The sequence below is a fragment of the Podarcis bocagei genome, assembly GCF_964188305.1.
Source record: "Podarcis bocagei genome assembly, chromosome: W".
NCBI classification, from domain to species: domain Eukaryota; kingdom Metazoa; phylum Chordata; class Lepidosauria; order Squamata; family Lacertidae; genus Podarcis; species Podarcis bocagei.
The window spans coordinates 3,045,761-3,062,107 of NC_138131.1; the positions used below are offsets into that span (position 1 = coordinate 3,045,761).

At 45.9% G+C, this 16,347-nt stretch overlaps 2 protein-coding genes across 7 annotated transcripts in view; both read right to left on the reverse strand.

The window, feature by feature from the left end:
• The window catches only part of LOC308577831 (far upstream element-binding protein 3-like), a 400,928-nt gene that overhangs the window by 209,007 nt on the left and 175,574 nt on the right, over positions 1-16,347 (reverse strand). For 5 of the 6 annotated variants that reach the window (XM_081178227.1, XM_081178225.1, XM_081178224.1 and 2 more), the window contains exons 4-6: positions 14,329-14,375; positions 11,735-11,806; positions 9,195-9,252 (exon numbers count right to left, since the gene is read on the reverse strand). In XM_081178227.1, the coding sequence (XP_081034353.1) occupies positions 9,195-9,252; positions 11,735-11,806; positions 14,329-14,375 (177 nt within the window). The remainder of the gene's footprint in view (positions 1-9,194; positions 9,253-11,734; positions 11,807-14,328; positions 14,376-16,347) is intronic. The other variant, XM_081178228.1, reaches the window with a different exon arrangement.
• LOC308577842 (putative CENPB DNA-binding domain-containing protein 1) overlaps positions 1-16,347 on the reverse strand; it is a 495,861-nt gene that overhangs the window by 131,112 nt on the left and 348,402 nt on the right. The gene's annotated exons all lie outside the window — the stretch shown is intronic.

Sequence of the window (16,347 nt, forward strand, 5' to 3'; positions counted from 1 at the left end):
TTTGCAGAGAAGGTTCTGTTGCTCTGCCATGACCTCCCTGCCAATTTGGATACAATAACGGAACTGGAGGCCCCTTGACTGTCCTTGGGTCCAGTATTGGACCACTTTGATCGGATATCCCCAGCCGATGTGGACAGACTCCTCAGAGCTGGAAAGCCAACCACCTGTCCTCTCGACCCATGCCCGTCTTGGCTGACTGGAGCGTGTCCAGACGAGGTGCGAGCCCCCCTGGGGGATATCATCAATTTGTCCCTTGGCACCGAGATATTCCCAGGGGAAGTGAAGGAGGCAGTGGTGTGCCCACTCTTAAAGAAAACATCATTAGATCCCTTAGATCTATCCAATTACCGCCCGGTTTCGAATCTTCCATTCCTGGGTAAGGTAATTGAGAGAGCGGTTGCTGAACAGCTTGGCGGGTTTCTGGATGAAACATCGGCTCTGGATCCATTCCAGTCCGGCTTCCGCGCTGGTCATGGGACCGAGACGGCTCTGGTCGCCCTAACAGATGATCTCCGTAGACAGCTGGATCGAGGCGGGTCAGGGCTGCTGATTCTTTTAGACCTGTCAGCAGCCTTTGACATCGCCGATCACGAACTCCTGGACCACCGCCTTGCCGACGTGTGGATCCAGGGCACAGTCCTTCAATGGCTGCGCTCGTTTCTCTCTGGTCGGGGACAGAGGTTGCGCTTGGGGGGGAATTGTCATCGCGCCACTCCTTGGTGTGTGGAGAGCCTCAGGCTGCAATACTCTCCCCGATGCTTTTTAACATGGGACGGGACGATATGGGATTGAGGGGGCAACCCCCATCTCTTGTGGGGGTGCAATTAGTGCCAGCACCGTCCGTTAAGAATTTGGGTGTAATCTTCGATACCTCCCTCTCTATGGAGGCGCAGATTACAGCTATACCAAAGGCGGCATTTTTTCATCTCCGCCAAGCTAAGAAGTTGGATCTTTATCTCTCTCACCCTGACCTAGCCACTGTGATCCACGCGACGGTCACCTCCAGACTGGATTATTGTAACTCTCTCTACGTGGGGCTGCCCTTGAGACTGACCCAGAAACTCCAGCGGGTGCAGAATGCCGTGGCGAGACTCCTTACGGGGTCTTCACTGCGAGATCACATTCACCCGGTACTGTACCAGCTGCACTGGCTCCCGGTGGAGTACAGGATCAGGTTTAAGGTGCTGGTTTTAACCTTTAAAGCCCTATACGGCTTAGGACCCTCGTACCTACGGGACCGCCTCTCCTGGTATGTCCCACAGAGGAACTTACGGTCTTCAAATAAAAACATCCTGAAGGTCCCAGGCCACAGAGGTTAGGCTGGCCTCAACTAGAGCCAGGGCTTTCTCGGCTGCGGCTCCAATCTGGTGGAACGTTCTGTCACAAGAGACTAGGGCCCTGCGGGATTTGACATCTTTCCGCAGGGCCTGCAAGACAGAGCTGTTCCACCAGGCCTATGGTCAGGGCGCAGCCTGACTCCCTCCTCTGGCAATCTGCACAGAATCTTTGCTTAATGGTTGCCATCAATTTGATTTTAATTAATTTTTATAATGAAATGTTTTTAGAATGTTGCATTATTTTATTGTTGTTAGCCGCCCTGAGCCCGGCTTCGGCTGGGGAGGGCGGGATATAAATAAATTATTATTATTATTATTATTATTATTATTATTATTATTATTATTATTATTATTACAATTATCTCCTCCAAGTGACTTGGCTCACCACCTGCCATGAATAACAAGAGCTGTATGTCAGAAGGCCAGTCAAATGCTTATTTGGGGTCTTATCTACAACTGCAAGGTAACTTTTCAGCTCTTAAAAAGTGCCCATGTTCTTTTTTTATGAATTTTATTAGTATTTTCCACACAACAACACCACGAAAGATATCAAAAAATAATAATACACAACACACAAAAATCAACATTCAAAAACTAAAAAAAAAAAAAAAAACACAAATCCATATCTTACAAGTTAATATTATAAACACTAAAACAACAACATCTAGATATAAATCCTTTTTTCATATCCTTTCACTTCACAAGGTTATTCCAGACTCAGCCAGATTTCTGCCCTCAAACCTTGACTTTTGAGGTATTCATTTAGGCACTCCCATTCTTTTTTTACTTCACTTTTTGGTTTTTGTCTTATTATGTCTGTCAATTTGGCTAATTCTAAGTATTCTGAGAGCTTACATAGCCACTCTCCCCTAGTGGGTAACTGATTCCCTTTCCAGTACTTAGCCACCAGGATTCTTGCTGCAGACGTTGCGTATAAGAAAAAAATAATTTTGTCTTTTGGAATATCATCATTTAAAATTCCTTTTTAATTTTTTTAAAAATAATTTTTATTGAGTTTCATATTACCAAATCAAACACATCAAATCAATTAATCCAAATTATAACAATACATATCATGTCCAATTGTTTTCCAAATTAAAAATTTTTGTGGGGGGTACCCATGCTTCTCGATCGGCAGGAGTCCAATCCTCGAATATTTGTGCTGCTTTCAGCTTAAGAATGATATTTCCAGTCCCCTCTTCTCAATCCTTGTCGTTACTCATTTTCCTTTTCATTCACCTCCGAATTGCTCCGCAAGTGGGTTGAAAAAAACAGTCTTATTTGTGTTTCTGTGTGGGCTTTGTACTGCTCTCTCGTAAATCACTCTCATCCAATAATCCAGGCATTTCCGCTCAAGCAAGCAATCACCATTTTGTCGTTCTGATGAAATACAGTCTAAAAGCTCGCTCTTTAACTTTCCCAACCTGTTGCATCGTAAATTAGTCTTTTTCCAGGAGGGCTGCCCCTTCCAGATCGCAATCTCCTTGAAAGTAATAAATCGTCGGCTCGCCCTCCCCAAGACCAAACCTCTGCAACACAGGTCTCGTATCAAATCTCCATTCTTACTGCATCACAAGAGAGCCCTTCTTCTTTCCAAATCCTTCACAGAGTAAAACCTTTAAATTCAAATTATTCCCACACAATTCATTTTTAGTCCCATTTGCAATTAGTTGCTGTGACAGATCTTCTAAGAGGGAGGATTATTAGTTAATCACATAGAGCAAAAAAAAATAAAAAGTCACCCCCCCTTTCAGTTCTGTTGCATTCCATTCCACATACCATGTCTGTAGTACTTTGATGTAATCTTCCGTCTCAGTCTTCTTCATTTCAGTGGTAAAATTAATAGCAGATAAAAACCTCCTGCCTCTCTTGAAGCATGTGTGTTATCTTTCACCAATTTTTTTCCTTTTAAGTAACGCAACTAGTTTCGCACGTGGAAGCAGCTTCGGAGGAGTTCCGAGGCCCGCCGAGGGTTGTGCACCCAGTGCCTCACCCCCTCCTTCTTCCGAACTCGGGGGTGATTTATGGCAACAGCGGGTGAAAACTGCATCTCTCCCCCCTGGAGAGATGAAGGGAGACTGATTTACTCCCCATAATCAGCCTCTAATTACCTCGTGCGGGCTGGATAGATGTTAATATCCACCATCTTCCAAGACGCCCCTAGCGGCCCCCCTCGTCATTTAAAATTCCTAAAAGGAATGCCTGTGGCCTTTTACTATATGATATTCTTAATATTTTCTTTATTTCTTTGTGGATCATGCTCCAAAATTTCCCAATTTCGGGGCATGTCCACCACATATGGTAGAAGGTTCCTTTTTGTATCTTGCATCTCCAGCACTTATTATATGTTTTATTCATTTTTGCAAGGCTTTCTGGTGCCAGGTACCACCTGTGATACATTTTCATATAGTTCTCTCTTATTAGGTAACATGCTGTAAAATTTATATTTTTTGTCCATAGTCTTTCCCATTCATCATATTCAATTGGGTGGCCCAGATCTTGTTCCCATTTTTTAATAGCGTCTCCTTTTTCCTCCTTTTCTACTTTCCCATTTTGTAACAATTTATATATTATTGAGAGTCTGTTGGTTGTTATATAAAATTTATTTTTCCCATACCAAGATTTTTTTATCAAACCCCTTAAGCTTACTATGCTTCTCAAATATTGTTTTTAATTGGAAATATTCTAACCAATTCACCCCCCTCTCTTTTAATTCTTCAAATTTCTTTACGGTTGGGCAATCTTTTATCTCGTCTACGAGTTCCCTATATGTTAGCCAGCTATCTTTCATATTGCTTCTATGCAAGGCTGATGACTCTATAGGTGATAGCCACCAGGGAGTTTTGGCTGTTACTATTGTTTTATTTCTTTCCCAGACTTCGAATAGGGCCTTTCTCACCAAATGGTTAGTGAATCCTCTATGAGCTTTTATTTTATCGTGACCCAGGTAGCCATGCCACCCAAAAACTTTGTCCCAGCCCTCCAGGTCCAAGATTTTGGTATCTGTCAGTAATATCCAATCTTTCAGCCATGTCATGCATGCAGCCTCAAAATGCAGCTTGAGGTTTGGGACTGTGAACCTGCCCCTTTCTCTAGGCTCCATCAGAACTTTGAACCTTACTCTTGGTTTCTTACCTTGCCAGATAAAATTAGAAAGATCCCTTTGCCAACCTTTAAAACATTTTGTCCTGATAATTATTGGGATCGTCTGGAAAAGGAAGAGCATTTTTGGTAGAACTGACATTTTTATCAAGGATATCCTTTCCCATAAGGACAAGTTCAATTTATTCCATTTATTTAGATGTCCTTTTATTTCCTTCCACTTCTTCACATAGTTATCCTTGTACAAATTGGTATTTTTATTTGTGATCCAGATCCCCAAATACTTAACTTTTGTGGTAATTTTAAGGCCTGTTACTCTTTCCAGTTCTTCCTGTTCCTTTACCCCCATATTTTTCATTAGTACAGTGGTGCCCCACAAGAGGAATGCCTCGCAAGACGGAAAACTCGCTAGACGAAAGGGTTTTCCGTTTTTTGAGCTGCTTCGCAAGACGAATTTCCCTATGGGCTTGCTTCGCAAGACGAAAAACGAAAACGTCTTGTTTGTTTCCTTTTTCTTAACACCGTTAATACAGTTGCGACTTGACTTCGAGGAGCAACTCATAGAACGCGGTGTGGTAGCCTTTTTTGAGGTTTTTGAAGACTGGTGATTTTTGAAGCTTTTCCAAAACTTCTTTTAAACTTTTAAAACTTGGGGGGGGGGGTTGGATTTTGGGTTGGGGTGTTTGGAATTCAAGGACTTGGTGTTGGGGAGGGGTTTGCAAGAATCTGGAAGCTTGTGTGTTTTTTTCTGCATTTTTATGATTTTCTGTGACCATTGGGCCACTCTGCTGTTTTTTTAAAAAAATTCTGGATTTGAATTTCTGTGTGGTGGGTGGCTGGGGGAACAGTTGAGGAGGGGGTTCTTCAGCAAGAAGCAAAGAGTGGAAGAGGAACCTTCTTCGAGTTGTCCCCCAGAGTCTTAGAAAATGTACTGTACACTTTGTTGATTTTTAAATGTTTTTCTGTCATGTTTAGAAACTTAATTTATTGTTCCTTCAATTTTTGAAATGCTCTTTACAGTATGTGTGACTTTAAAGAGCACTTAATAAACTCTTGTACCAAATTTGGCTTTGTTTGGACTTTTTTTGACCATAGGAACGCATTAATTGAATTTCAATGCATTCCTATGGGATTTCGTGCTTTGCAAGACGAAAAATTCGCTAGACGAAAAAACTCGCGGAACGAATTAATTTCGTCTTGCGAGGCACCACTGTAATTTAGATTTTTCTTTATTTAACTTAAAGCCTGATACTCCTCCATATTCAAACAATTCCTTTAGTGCTTCTGGTATACTTTCTTCTGGGTTTTCTGTAGTAATGATTACATCGTCCACAAATGCTTTAACTTTAAATTGTCTGTTACCTAGAATAATCCCCTTGATTTTTGGGTCCTTTCTTATCGCTATTAGGAGTGTTTCCAGCGTCATAATAAACAAAAGTGGGGATAGAGGGCATCCTTCTCTGGTGCCTCTTTCAATTTGGAATTCTTCAGTTATTTCATTGTTAATTATTAGCTTAGCTTTCTGGTTTTCATATATCGCTTTAATACCATTCGAAATTTTGTTCCCAAGTTTCAAACTTTCCACAGTGTGGACCAGAAAATTCCAGGCCACACTGTCGAAGGCTTTCTCCGCATCTACCAGTAGCATTGCCACCTTCTTGTTAGGTTTCATATCAATATATTCTAGAAGATCAATCACTATTCTTGTATTATTTTTTATCTGTCTCCCCGGTAAGAAGCCATTCTGGTCCCTGCCTATTACCGTATTTTTCGCCCTATAGGACGCACTTCTCTCCCCCCCCCCCCCGCCAGCCTCCAGATCAGATCGGGGAATACTGGGATGGCGGCGCTCCGCCTCCCCGCTATCCCGCGAGCTTGTGGGGCTGGCGGGGGGAGAAGCAGGCTTGCTTCTCCCCCCCGCCAGCCTCCAGATCAGGTCGGGGAATAGCGGGGTGGCGGCGCTGCGCCTCCCCACTGTCCCCCAGCTTTTGGGCTGCAGGCTGCTGCCCGCAAGCCTTGCGAGCCCGCAGGACATCCCGCCGGGCTCGCAAGACTTGCGGATAGCTTCCTGAAGCCTGGAGAGCGAGAGGGGTCGGTGCGCACCGACCCCTCTCGCTCTCCAGACTTCAGCGAAAGCCTGGATTCGCCCCATAGGACGCACACACATTTCCCCTTCATTTTTGGAGGGGGAAAAGTGCGTCCTATAGGGCGAAAAATACGGTAATAGGCAGGGACCAGAATGGCTTCTTACCGGGGAGACAAAAATTTCGAATGGTATTAAAGAGCGCCGCCATCCCGCTATTCCCCGACCTGATCTGGAGGCTGGCGGGGGGGGGGAGAAGCAAGCCTGCTTCTCCCGCCGCCAGCCCCACAAGCTCGCGGGATAGCGGGGAGGCGGAGCGCCGCCATCCCGCTATTCCCCGACCTGATCTGGAGGCTGGCGGGGGGGAGAAGCAAGCCTGCCCCACAAAGTCGGGGGATAGCAGGGCAAGCTGTCCCTGAAGGCAGAAGAGGGAGACGGAGCGCACCGTCTCCCTCTTTTAGCTTAGGGATGGTTGCGCAAAGCCTCTGCAGTGCAGCTGTCCCACAGAGGCTAGGGAGGCTGTCCCTGAAGGCAGAAGAGCGAGACGGAGCGCTCCGTCTCCCTCTTCTAGCTTGGGGATGGCTGCGCAAACCTGGGGGGGAAATAAATTTTTCCCCTTGATTTCCCCCCCAAAAAACTAGGTGCGTCCTATAGGGCGAAAAATATGGTACTCTGTTCAAGCATTTTTTCAATCTATTTGCTAACACACCTGCGAAAATTTTGTAATCAATATTCAACAGTGAAATTGGCCTGTAGTTCTTTATAATATTTGGGTCCATTCTTTGTTTTGGTAATAAGGTTATCCACGCTTCGCGCCAAGAGTCAGGAATTTTCCCTTCTTCCATTATCTCATTCATGATCTTTTTAAGTCTAGGGATTATTACTTCTTCTAGTTTCTTGTAATATGTACAGTGGTGCCCCGCAAGACGTATGCCTCGCAAGACGGAAAACTCGCTAGACGAAAGAGTTTTCCGCTTTGGAGGTGCTTTGCAAAACGAATCTCCTATGGGCTTGCTTCGCAAGACGACAATGTCTTGCGAGTTCCTGCTGGTTTTTTCCCCCTCCCCCCTTTTTCTAAGCTGCTAAGCCGCTTATCAGCTGATCCGATCAGCAGATAAGCCGCTAAACGCAGCTAAAAGCCGCTAATAGCGCTAATAGCGCTAAGCCGCTTATCAGCTGATCCAATCAGCAGATAAGCCTCTAATAGCGCTAATAGCGCTAAGCCGCTTATCAGCTGATCCAATCAGCAGATAAGCCTCTAATAGCGCTAATAGCGCTAAGCCGCTAATCCTTCAATGGGCTTGCTTTGCAAGACAAAAAAAAAAACGCTAGACGAAGAGAAGCACAGAACGGATTCTTTTCGTCTTGCGAGGCACCACTGTAATCGGTATTCTGTCTGGGCCTGGTGATTTCCCAGTTTCCATTTTCCTTATCACCTCTCTTATTTCTTCTGAGCTTATGCACGAGTTTAAATTATTAAATTCCTTGCCATCTAGTTCAGGGATTTTGTTTTCTCTTACATACTCTTTAATTTTATTCTCATCTTTGTCTTCCAACTCGTATATTTTTTTATAAAAATTCCTAAAGATCATTTTTATTTGGTCCGGGTCTATAATTTCTTTTCCTTGTACAATAATCTTATTTATAACCCTATCCACTTGCTTCTCCTTTGTTAGCCAGGACAACATCCTACCCGGTTTATTTGCCGATTCAAAACACCTTTGTTTTGTCCATTTAATCTTATTTTCTACCTCTTTGTTTATTAAATTATTTAATTGGGATTGTAAAATTTTAATATTCTGGATTATACTCTCTTGTTTTGGATTTTTCAACAGTTCCTTTTCCTTCTCCCTTATGTGTTTATTTATTTCCGTAGTATCCTTTGCTTTATCCTTCCTTATTTTTGCCATTTGTTGTATTCCAATTCCTCTCATATAGGCTTTACTGGTATCCCAAATGATTTTCCTGTCTGTCCCATGTCTCTCATTAATTTCGAAAAATTCCTTCAACAATTCCCTCATTTTATTCACCTTTTGCTCATCTCTCCAAAGTTCATCATTCATCTGCCACCTCCCTCTCATATGTTTTTTAAATCTTATGTGTATAGTAACTGGATTATGGTCTGAGAGAGATTTATTCAGAATCTCTGCTTTTACCAAGCTCAATGTCAATTTTTTAGAGGCCCAAATTGCGTCTATTCTCCCTTCCAATTTTTTATCTTCGGAAAAATAGGTAATATCCTTTTCAGTGGGATGCTTCAATCTCCAGGTATCGAATAAATTAAGATTATCAGTCAACTGGAAGAACGATAATGGTACCCATGTTCAAACAAACCCACTTGAGGGGGTTTTTTTAAAAAAAGAGGACTATGAAGATTTGTCTACATTGGGAAAGGGAGCTAAATGTGTATATATGAAGGAAGCCTTCAACAGGTCAAACTGCTGAGCTGTTAACCAAGAGACGGCAGGTGGGGTGGATCTAGTGCACGATGAGTCTACGGCTGGCCGTCTGATCATCTGTGGCAGCTATAAAAATGATAGCAAGCAAACAAACAGAAGAAAAAAGTGTAATGGAAAAACGAAAGAGGAAAGAGGACAGAAGGGAAGGGGTAGAAGCAACCAGTATTATATAAATGTATGTGTGGATTTTTTTTTTTAAAAAAAACAACTCACTCAATGCTCTCTGGAGTTCCGCTGAGCACGCAGGGTCTCTCCACCAACCCACCACAGTCTACAAAAGACAAAGCAATAAATAAATAAAAGATCAACACATACTGAGTGTCCCATAATTCTCAACCGCCTAGCAGCTTCCAGCTGGTTGGTTACTGGTGATACTGGTGAAGGTGCGTCTCCACCCCCATCGTTCAGCCCGGACACTGAGATCCAGCGCCGAGGGCCTTCTGGCGGTTCCCTCGTTGCGAGAAATAAGGTTACAGGGAACCAGACAGAGGGCCTTCTCGATAGTGGCACCCACCCTGTGGAACACCCTCCCTTCAGATGTGAAGGAAATAAGTAGCTATCCTATCTTTAAAAGACATCTGAAGGCAGCTCTGTTCAGGGAATTTTTTAATATTTAATGCTGTATTTAATATTTAATGCTTGATTGGGAGCCGCCCAGAGTGGCTGGGGAAACTCAGCCAGATGGGCGGGGTATAAATAATAAATAAATTATTATTATTATTATTATTATTATTATTATTATTATTATTATTATTATTATTATTATTATTATTATTATTTTATACTGTAATGCACTCTATGTGTGGCTGCCCTTGGGCCTAGGTTCAGAAGCTACAGCTGGTACAGAATGGGGCAGCCAGACTGCTGATAGGGAAATCTGGCTGGCAGCATGTGATACCCTTGTACGAAACCAGGTTTAAAGTCCTTGCATTAATTTGCGAAGCCCTGAAAAGCTTAGGCCCTGAGTACCTCAGGAACCACCTGGAGTGTTGCAGCTGCAGGAGTGTTGTTGGTCATTCCCCAGATTGGTGAGGCAGAAAACAACAGAAAACCGAGCTTTTAGTATCATTGGCTCAGTTTTGTGGAATGCTTTGCCAATAGAGATTCATGGGCCAGGAGTCAGCTTCTGAAGGAGCAGAAGGCAAAGTGACTCCACCTGCTGCTGATCAGCCTTCTAGGTACGAGGGTCTTAGGCCGTATAGGGCTTTAAAGGTTAAAACCAGCACCTTAAACCTGATCCTGTACTCCACCGGGAGCCAGTGCAGCTGGTATAGTACCGGGTGAATGTGATCTCGCAGCGAAGACCCCATAAGGAGTCTCGCCGCGGCATTCTGCACCCGCTGGAGTTTCTGGGTCAGTCTCAAGGGCATCCCCACGTAGAGCGAGTTACAATAATCCAGTCTGGAGGTGACCGTCGCATGGATCACAGTGTGGCTAGGTCAGGGCGAGAGAGATAAGGGGCCAACTGCTTAGCTTGGCGGAGATGAAAAAATGCCGCCTTTGTTATAGCTGTAATCTGCGCCTCCATAGAGAGGGAGGTATCGAAGATTACACCCAAACTCTTAACAGATGTTGCTGGCACTAATTGCACCCCCGCAAGAGATGGGAGTTGCCCCCTCAATCCCATATCGTCCCGCCCCAGCCAGAGGACCTCTGTCTTCGAAGGATTTAACTTCAACCAGCTCCCACGTAACCATCCAGCCACAGCTTCCAGACATCTGGTCAGTGTGTCTGGGGCCAAGTCAGGATGGCCATCCATCAACAGATAGAGTTGGGTGTCATCAGCATACTGACGGCAACCCAGCCCAAAACTCCGGACAAGCTGGGCGAGGGGGCGCATAAAGATGTTAAAAAGCATTGGGGAGAGAATTGCACCCTGAGGCACTCCACACACCAAGGAGTGGCGCGATGACAATTCCCCCCCAAGCGCCACCCTTTGTCCCCGACCAGAGAGAAACGAGCGCAGCCATTGAAGGACTGTGCCCTGGATCCCCACGTCGGCAAGGCGGTGGTCCAGGAGTTCATGATCGACCAAGTCAAAGGCTGCTGACAGATCTAGAAGAATCAGCAGCCCCGACCCGCCTCGATCCAGCTGCCTACGGAGATCATCTGTTAGGGCGACCAGAGCCGTCTCGGTCCCATGACCAGCGCGGAAGCCGGACTGGAATGGATCCAAAGCAGATGTTTCATCCAGAAACCTACCAAGCTGTTCAGCAACCGCTCTCTCACCCCGCGGCGGGGTACGCTCCCGCTGCTCGGTCCCAGCGCCTGCCAACCTAGCAGTTCGAAAGCACCCCTGGGTGCAAGTAGATAAATAGGTACCGCTTACCAGCGGGAAGGTAAATGGCATTCCGTGTGCTGCGCTGGCTCGCCAGATGCAGCTTTGTCACGCTGGCCACGTGACCCGGTAGTGTCTCCGGACAGCGCTGGCCCACGGCCGATAAAGTGAGATGGGCGCACAAACCCCAGAGTCTGTCAAGACTGGCCCGTTCAGGCAGGGGTACCTTTACCTTTACCTATCCCTCTTGTTAAAGGAGAGGGACAAATAAGGGTATAGAGATGGGCCCAAGCAAGAAGCCTTGTGGATGAACACTTTGGGACTCTAAGAGGATGTTTTACAGAACATTTCTCTCAGCTTTTAAGTTGGTCTGATGGTTTTATATTAGTATACCACTCAAAGACTAGCAACTGTGTTATTTTGATGATGCCTTGGTTCTTCTAGAAAGTGGAGAGTGAGGCAGAAGTAGTCTTACCTGGTGCAATCTGAATTTTGCAGCCTGACTCTGCCTGAATCCGGGAAATCTGCTCACCGCCCCGGCCTATAACTAAAACAAAAATTTCAATTGATCAGAATTTAACTGTTGCTCGCAGACTAGAAGTTTTGTTTTTTTATCAAGAGTAAGACCCAAGCAAATACCTGGACTGAAGTTTTGCACACATCTGTGTCGGGAGCAACTGAAAACTTAAGTGTCTTGAAGAACAGGAGGCGGAGATGCCAGCACTCCCAAATCTTTAGTTTAAGTTCTTCACTGTCCCCCACCTGCTTTGGTTATTAAGCGTAACTGAGTTGACACACCTTCAGTCCTAAAGGTTGAGGAAGAGGGGTCAACAAAGAGCTGACCACTTCCATCCAGCACTGCTAATTCTCATATTCTGCTGGAAGGTTATCCTGCTTGCGGGCTTCCTATTGCAGCACCTGGTTGACTACTGTGAGAACAGGATACTGGACTAGGTGATTATTATTATTATTTATACCCCGCCCATCTGGCTGGGTTTCTCCAGTCACTCTGGGATGCTCCCAACCTGAATATTAAAAACACAATACAGCATTAATCATTAAAAACTTTCCTAAACAGGGCTGCCTTCAGATGTCTTTTAAAAGTAAGATGGTTGCGTATTTCCTTGACATCTGATGGGAGGGTGTTCCACAGGGTGGGCGCCACTACTGAGAAGGCCCTCTGCCTGGTTCCCTGTAACCTCACTTCTTGCAATGAGGGAACAGGCAGAAGGCCCACGGCGCTGGATCTCAGTGTCCGGGCTGAATGATGGGGGTGGAGAGGCTCCTTCAGGCATACAGGACTGAGGCTGTTTAGGGCTTTAAAGGTCAGCACCAACACTTTGAATTGTGCTTGGAAACGTACTGGGAGCCAATGCAGGTCTCTCAGGACCAGTGTTATATGGTCCCAGTGGCTATTCCCAGTCACCAGCCTAGCTGCCGCATTCTGGATTAACTGCTGTTTCCCAGTCATCTTCAAAGGTAGCCCCACATAGAGCACATTGCAGTAGTCCAAGCAGGAGATAACTAGAGCATGCACCACTCTGGAGACACAGTCCATGGGCAGGTAGGGTCTCAGCCTGCGTATTAGATGGAGTTGGTAGACAGTTGCCCTGGACACAGAATTGACCTGCGCCTCCATGTACAGCTGTGAGTCCAAAGTGACTCCCAGGCTGTGGTCCTTCAGGGGCACAGTTATCCTGTTCAGGACCTGGGAGTCCTCCACACCAGCCTGGCCCCTGGCCCCCAAGAACAGTACTTCTGTCTTGTCGGGATTCAACCTCAATCTGTTAGCTGCTATCCATCCTCCAACCGCCTCCAGGCACTCACACAGGGCCTTCACTGCCCTCACTGGTTCTGATTTGAAAGAGGTAGAGCTGGGTATCATCTGCATACTGATGAACACCCAGCCCAAACCCCCTGATGATCTCTCCCAATGGCTTCATGTTAAAAAGCATAGGGGAGAGGACGGAACCCTGAGGTACCCCACAAGTGAGAGCCCAGGGGTCTGAACACTCATCCCCCAACACCACTTTTTGGCCCAGGAGAAAGGAGCAGAACCACTGTATAAGTGCCCCCAACTCCCAGCCCCCCCACAACGGTCCAGAATGATGTTATGGTCAATGGTATCAAAGGCCACTGAGATCCAGCAGAACTAGGAAACAACTCTCACCTTTATCCCTAGCCCGCCGGAGATCATCAACCAGCACGACCAAGGCGATTTCAGTCCCATGGTGAGGCCTGAATCCCGATTGGAAGGGATCCAAATGGTCCGCATCCTCCAGGCGTGCTTGGAGTTGTTCAGCAACCACCCACTCAATCATCCAGCAAGCTCTTATGTTCTACTGCCACTGTCAGAGGCAGTGGCTACCAGTCACTGGGACTTGCAAGTAGGGATAGTGCTATTGCACACATGTTCTGCTTGCAGGCTTCTCATAATGTGTGTCTAGTTGGCCACTGTGAGAACTAGATAAGCCTCCCCTTCGGTTCTACTTCCATGGTTGGAAGCAGGATGCCTCTGAATATCAGCTGCTGGGAATCACAAGCAGGGAGAGTATACTAAGCCTGATGGCTTCCCAGAGGCATCGGGTTGGTCAGTGTGAGAACAGAATGCTGGACTAGATGAGCTCCCTTTAGTCAGATCCAGCAGGGCTTCAGTTATGAAGCTGGGACCCTGGGCAGGCAAAGCAGATGCTCCATTATCAAGCTGCGCATTCTCCCTTTGAAATGGCTCTTCAGTGGTATATCCTCTCCCCACGCACATATGCCCCACACAATTTCCCCTTCGCTTATCCCCCACAGCACATTACTAGCAAAGTTTTTCATCAAGATCTTTAACTACAGACTGCTGTAGCAGTCAGGAAGTAACTAAATCATCCTCAATTTATTTTAAAGTTCATATGCCAAGCATTTCCCCTGAAACTGCCATGTTCTCAGAAGGATTAACAGAAATCTGCAATGCTATGCCAAGCACTACCTATCATAATACAAGTTAGTCTTCCGATGGAAGGAGTGTTCATAGAGGCCCCCTATGCAGCCAAGAGAAAAATCGCCTCAATCTAGAATACTTACTGAATCCAACCATTTTGTCAGGCACTTTGAATTCTTCGGTTATTACCCTGAAGAGAAAAGAAAAGGGGAAGACTTAAAATGACAGGAAGAAATTAATGCCTTTTCCAATAGCATCAACAGTCTCAAAACATTTCAGAAATTATGTTTTAGTTCCCAGAAAGTGAAGTAGGAACTGTCATGACTAAAGTTTTTGAGAGCAGAAACAGGAAAGTGCTGGAATATTCTAGCAGGTTCACTTCTGAAGCCAATATTGTTTTGACTACATAAAGGTCACGCTGAGCCAGGATAAATTCCTATGCTCAGCGAGCTGCTCTCTCCCTCTTTCTTTCACTTGTACAGTGCTTGTAATGAAGTTTGTTGCCTCAGTAAAGTTTTTGCCTTTACTGTGAATCTTTTGACTCTGCGTCATTCTTTGATTCTTCTTTATTGCAAGACACCATTGTCCGTCAGTAACTAGTTAAAACATTCTGGAAAACTGGGCAATGAAGAATGGAGTTTTCAGCTGGTGGCCTCCATCAGCTTCCTAAGAGGATATATGGAGGAGTGACCCCAAACCAGCTAGCCTGTGTCCTGAGCACTGTGCAGAAGGCCCTGTCTGCTCTTGCCTCATCCCTAAACGTGAAGCACATTACAGACACGGGATAGGGCTTTTCAATTTGGTGGGGAACCAACTCTAAAAATGTCCTGGTACCAATGCTGCTGAGTTTACAGTACCAGCTGAAAAGACACTTTGTTGTCCAGTTTCTTGCAGGAATTTGATTTGTATCTGTGAATGCCAGATAGTAAAGGATACATAATGTTATATGAAATTCCAAGGTCAAAATATTTTAATACGTTCTCAGGGCTAATCACCACCCTTAGTGTTGGGGTCATGTGTATGCACTACAGAAGCTGTCATGCAGTTAAGCTCACTGCAGAAAAAGGCCATTTAGCAGAGTTGTCTTTACTAGGCTACCACCAACATACACTACTACTACTACTACTACTGCACACACACACACACACACACACACACACACACACACACTTTTTTTTAACAGATGTACAAGTAGTCTTCTCTCACAGACTTTAGAACCCCAGAGGGGGTTCTTTGCTTCAAAGTTCTTGCTGTGTTAAAGTCCACAGACAAGTCCCTAGTTTACAGTAGTTGCTTGCAAAGATTGGGTTCTAAAGTCTGGCAATTTTCCAACTTCTTCCTCTGATGATCTCATCAAAAAGTCTTTACTCAAATCCACAGGTCCAATAGATATTGTCAGGGGTTCAGGAGCAGAGACGCAGAGAAGGGAGGAGACAGAGAGCGAGGGGGAGGAATACGAAGGAAAGATGAGTGGGGATGACGACCCGAGATCACCGAGCCTGTCCAGTGAGTCCGAGGATTCCCAGAAGGGAGCGCCAGCGGTCAGAGCAAGGGGGGAAAGCAGGGGGACACCCCAGGAAGAAGGGTCCAGAGAGGGATCAGAGAGCAGCAGTTGGAGATCGGGACCCACGAGCCCAGCCGGGAGCAGCGGGGAAAAAGGGGACCAGATATCGGGTTCCGGAGGCTTTCAGAAGGAGGGAGGGCATGAGTCAGGAGTAGTCACGCCCACCTCGGGGAGCGACGAAACGATCAAGAGGAAGGTAGGGAGTTGGGCGCGCGCGCCAAGTTCAAATGTAGCGGAAGCTGGCGCAGTAAGCAGCCCAGAGAGTGAGCCAGGTCCCAAAGCCCGCCGCAAGGAGGCGGAAGGGTCAGGGGGGTCCGCGTCAGAAGAGAGTAGGAAAGAAGAGACCCCGGGGGGCAGAAGGACCCAGAGACGGAAGGAAAGGCGCAGGAGGTGGAGCAAGGCTAGGGTATTAAACTGGTGTGCTAGAGGCGGAGACTCAGACGGGTCTTCGCCGGTCTGACCTAGAAGAAGTAGGGCTGCACATTGCAGTTTGGAAATGGAACCTGTAATCTAATAAAGACTCTTTTAACGTGAACGCTGGCTAACGTGGTCCTATGTGAGCTGGGACTGGGTGGCAGCCCTGACAGTAAGACCCGTC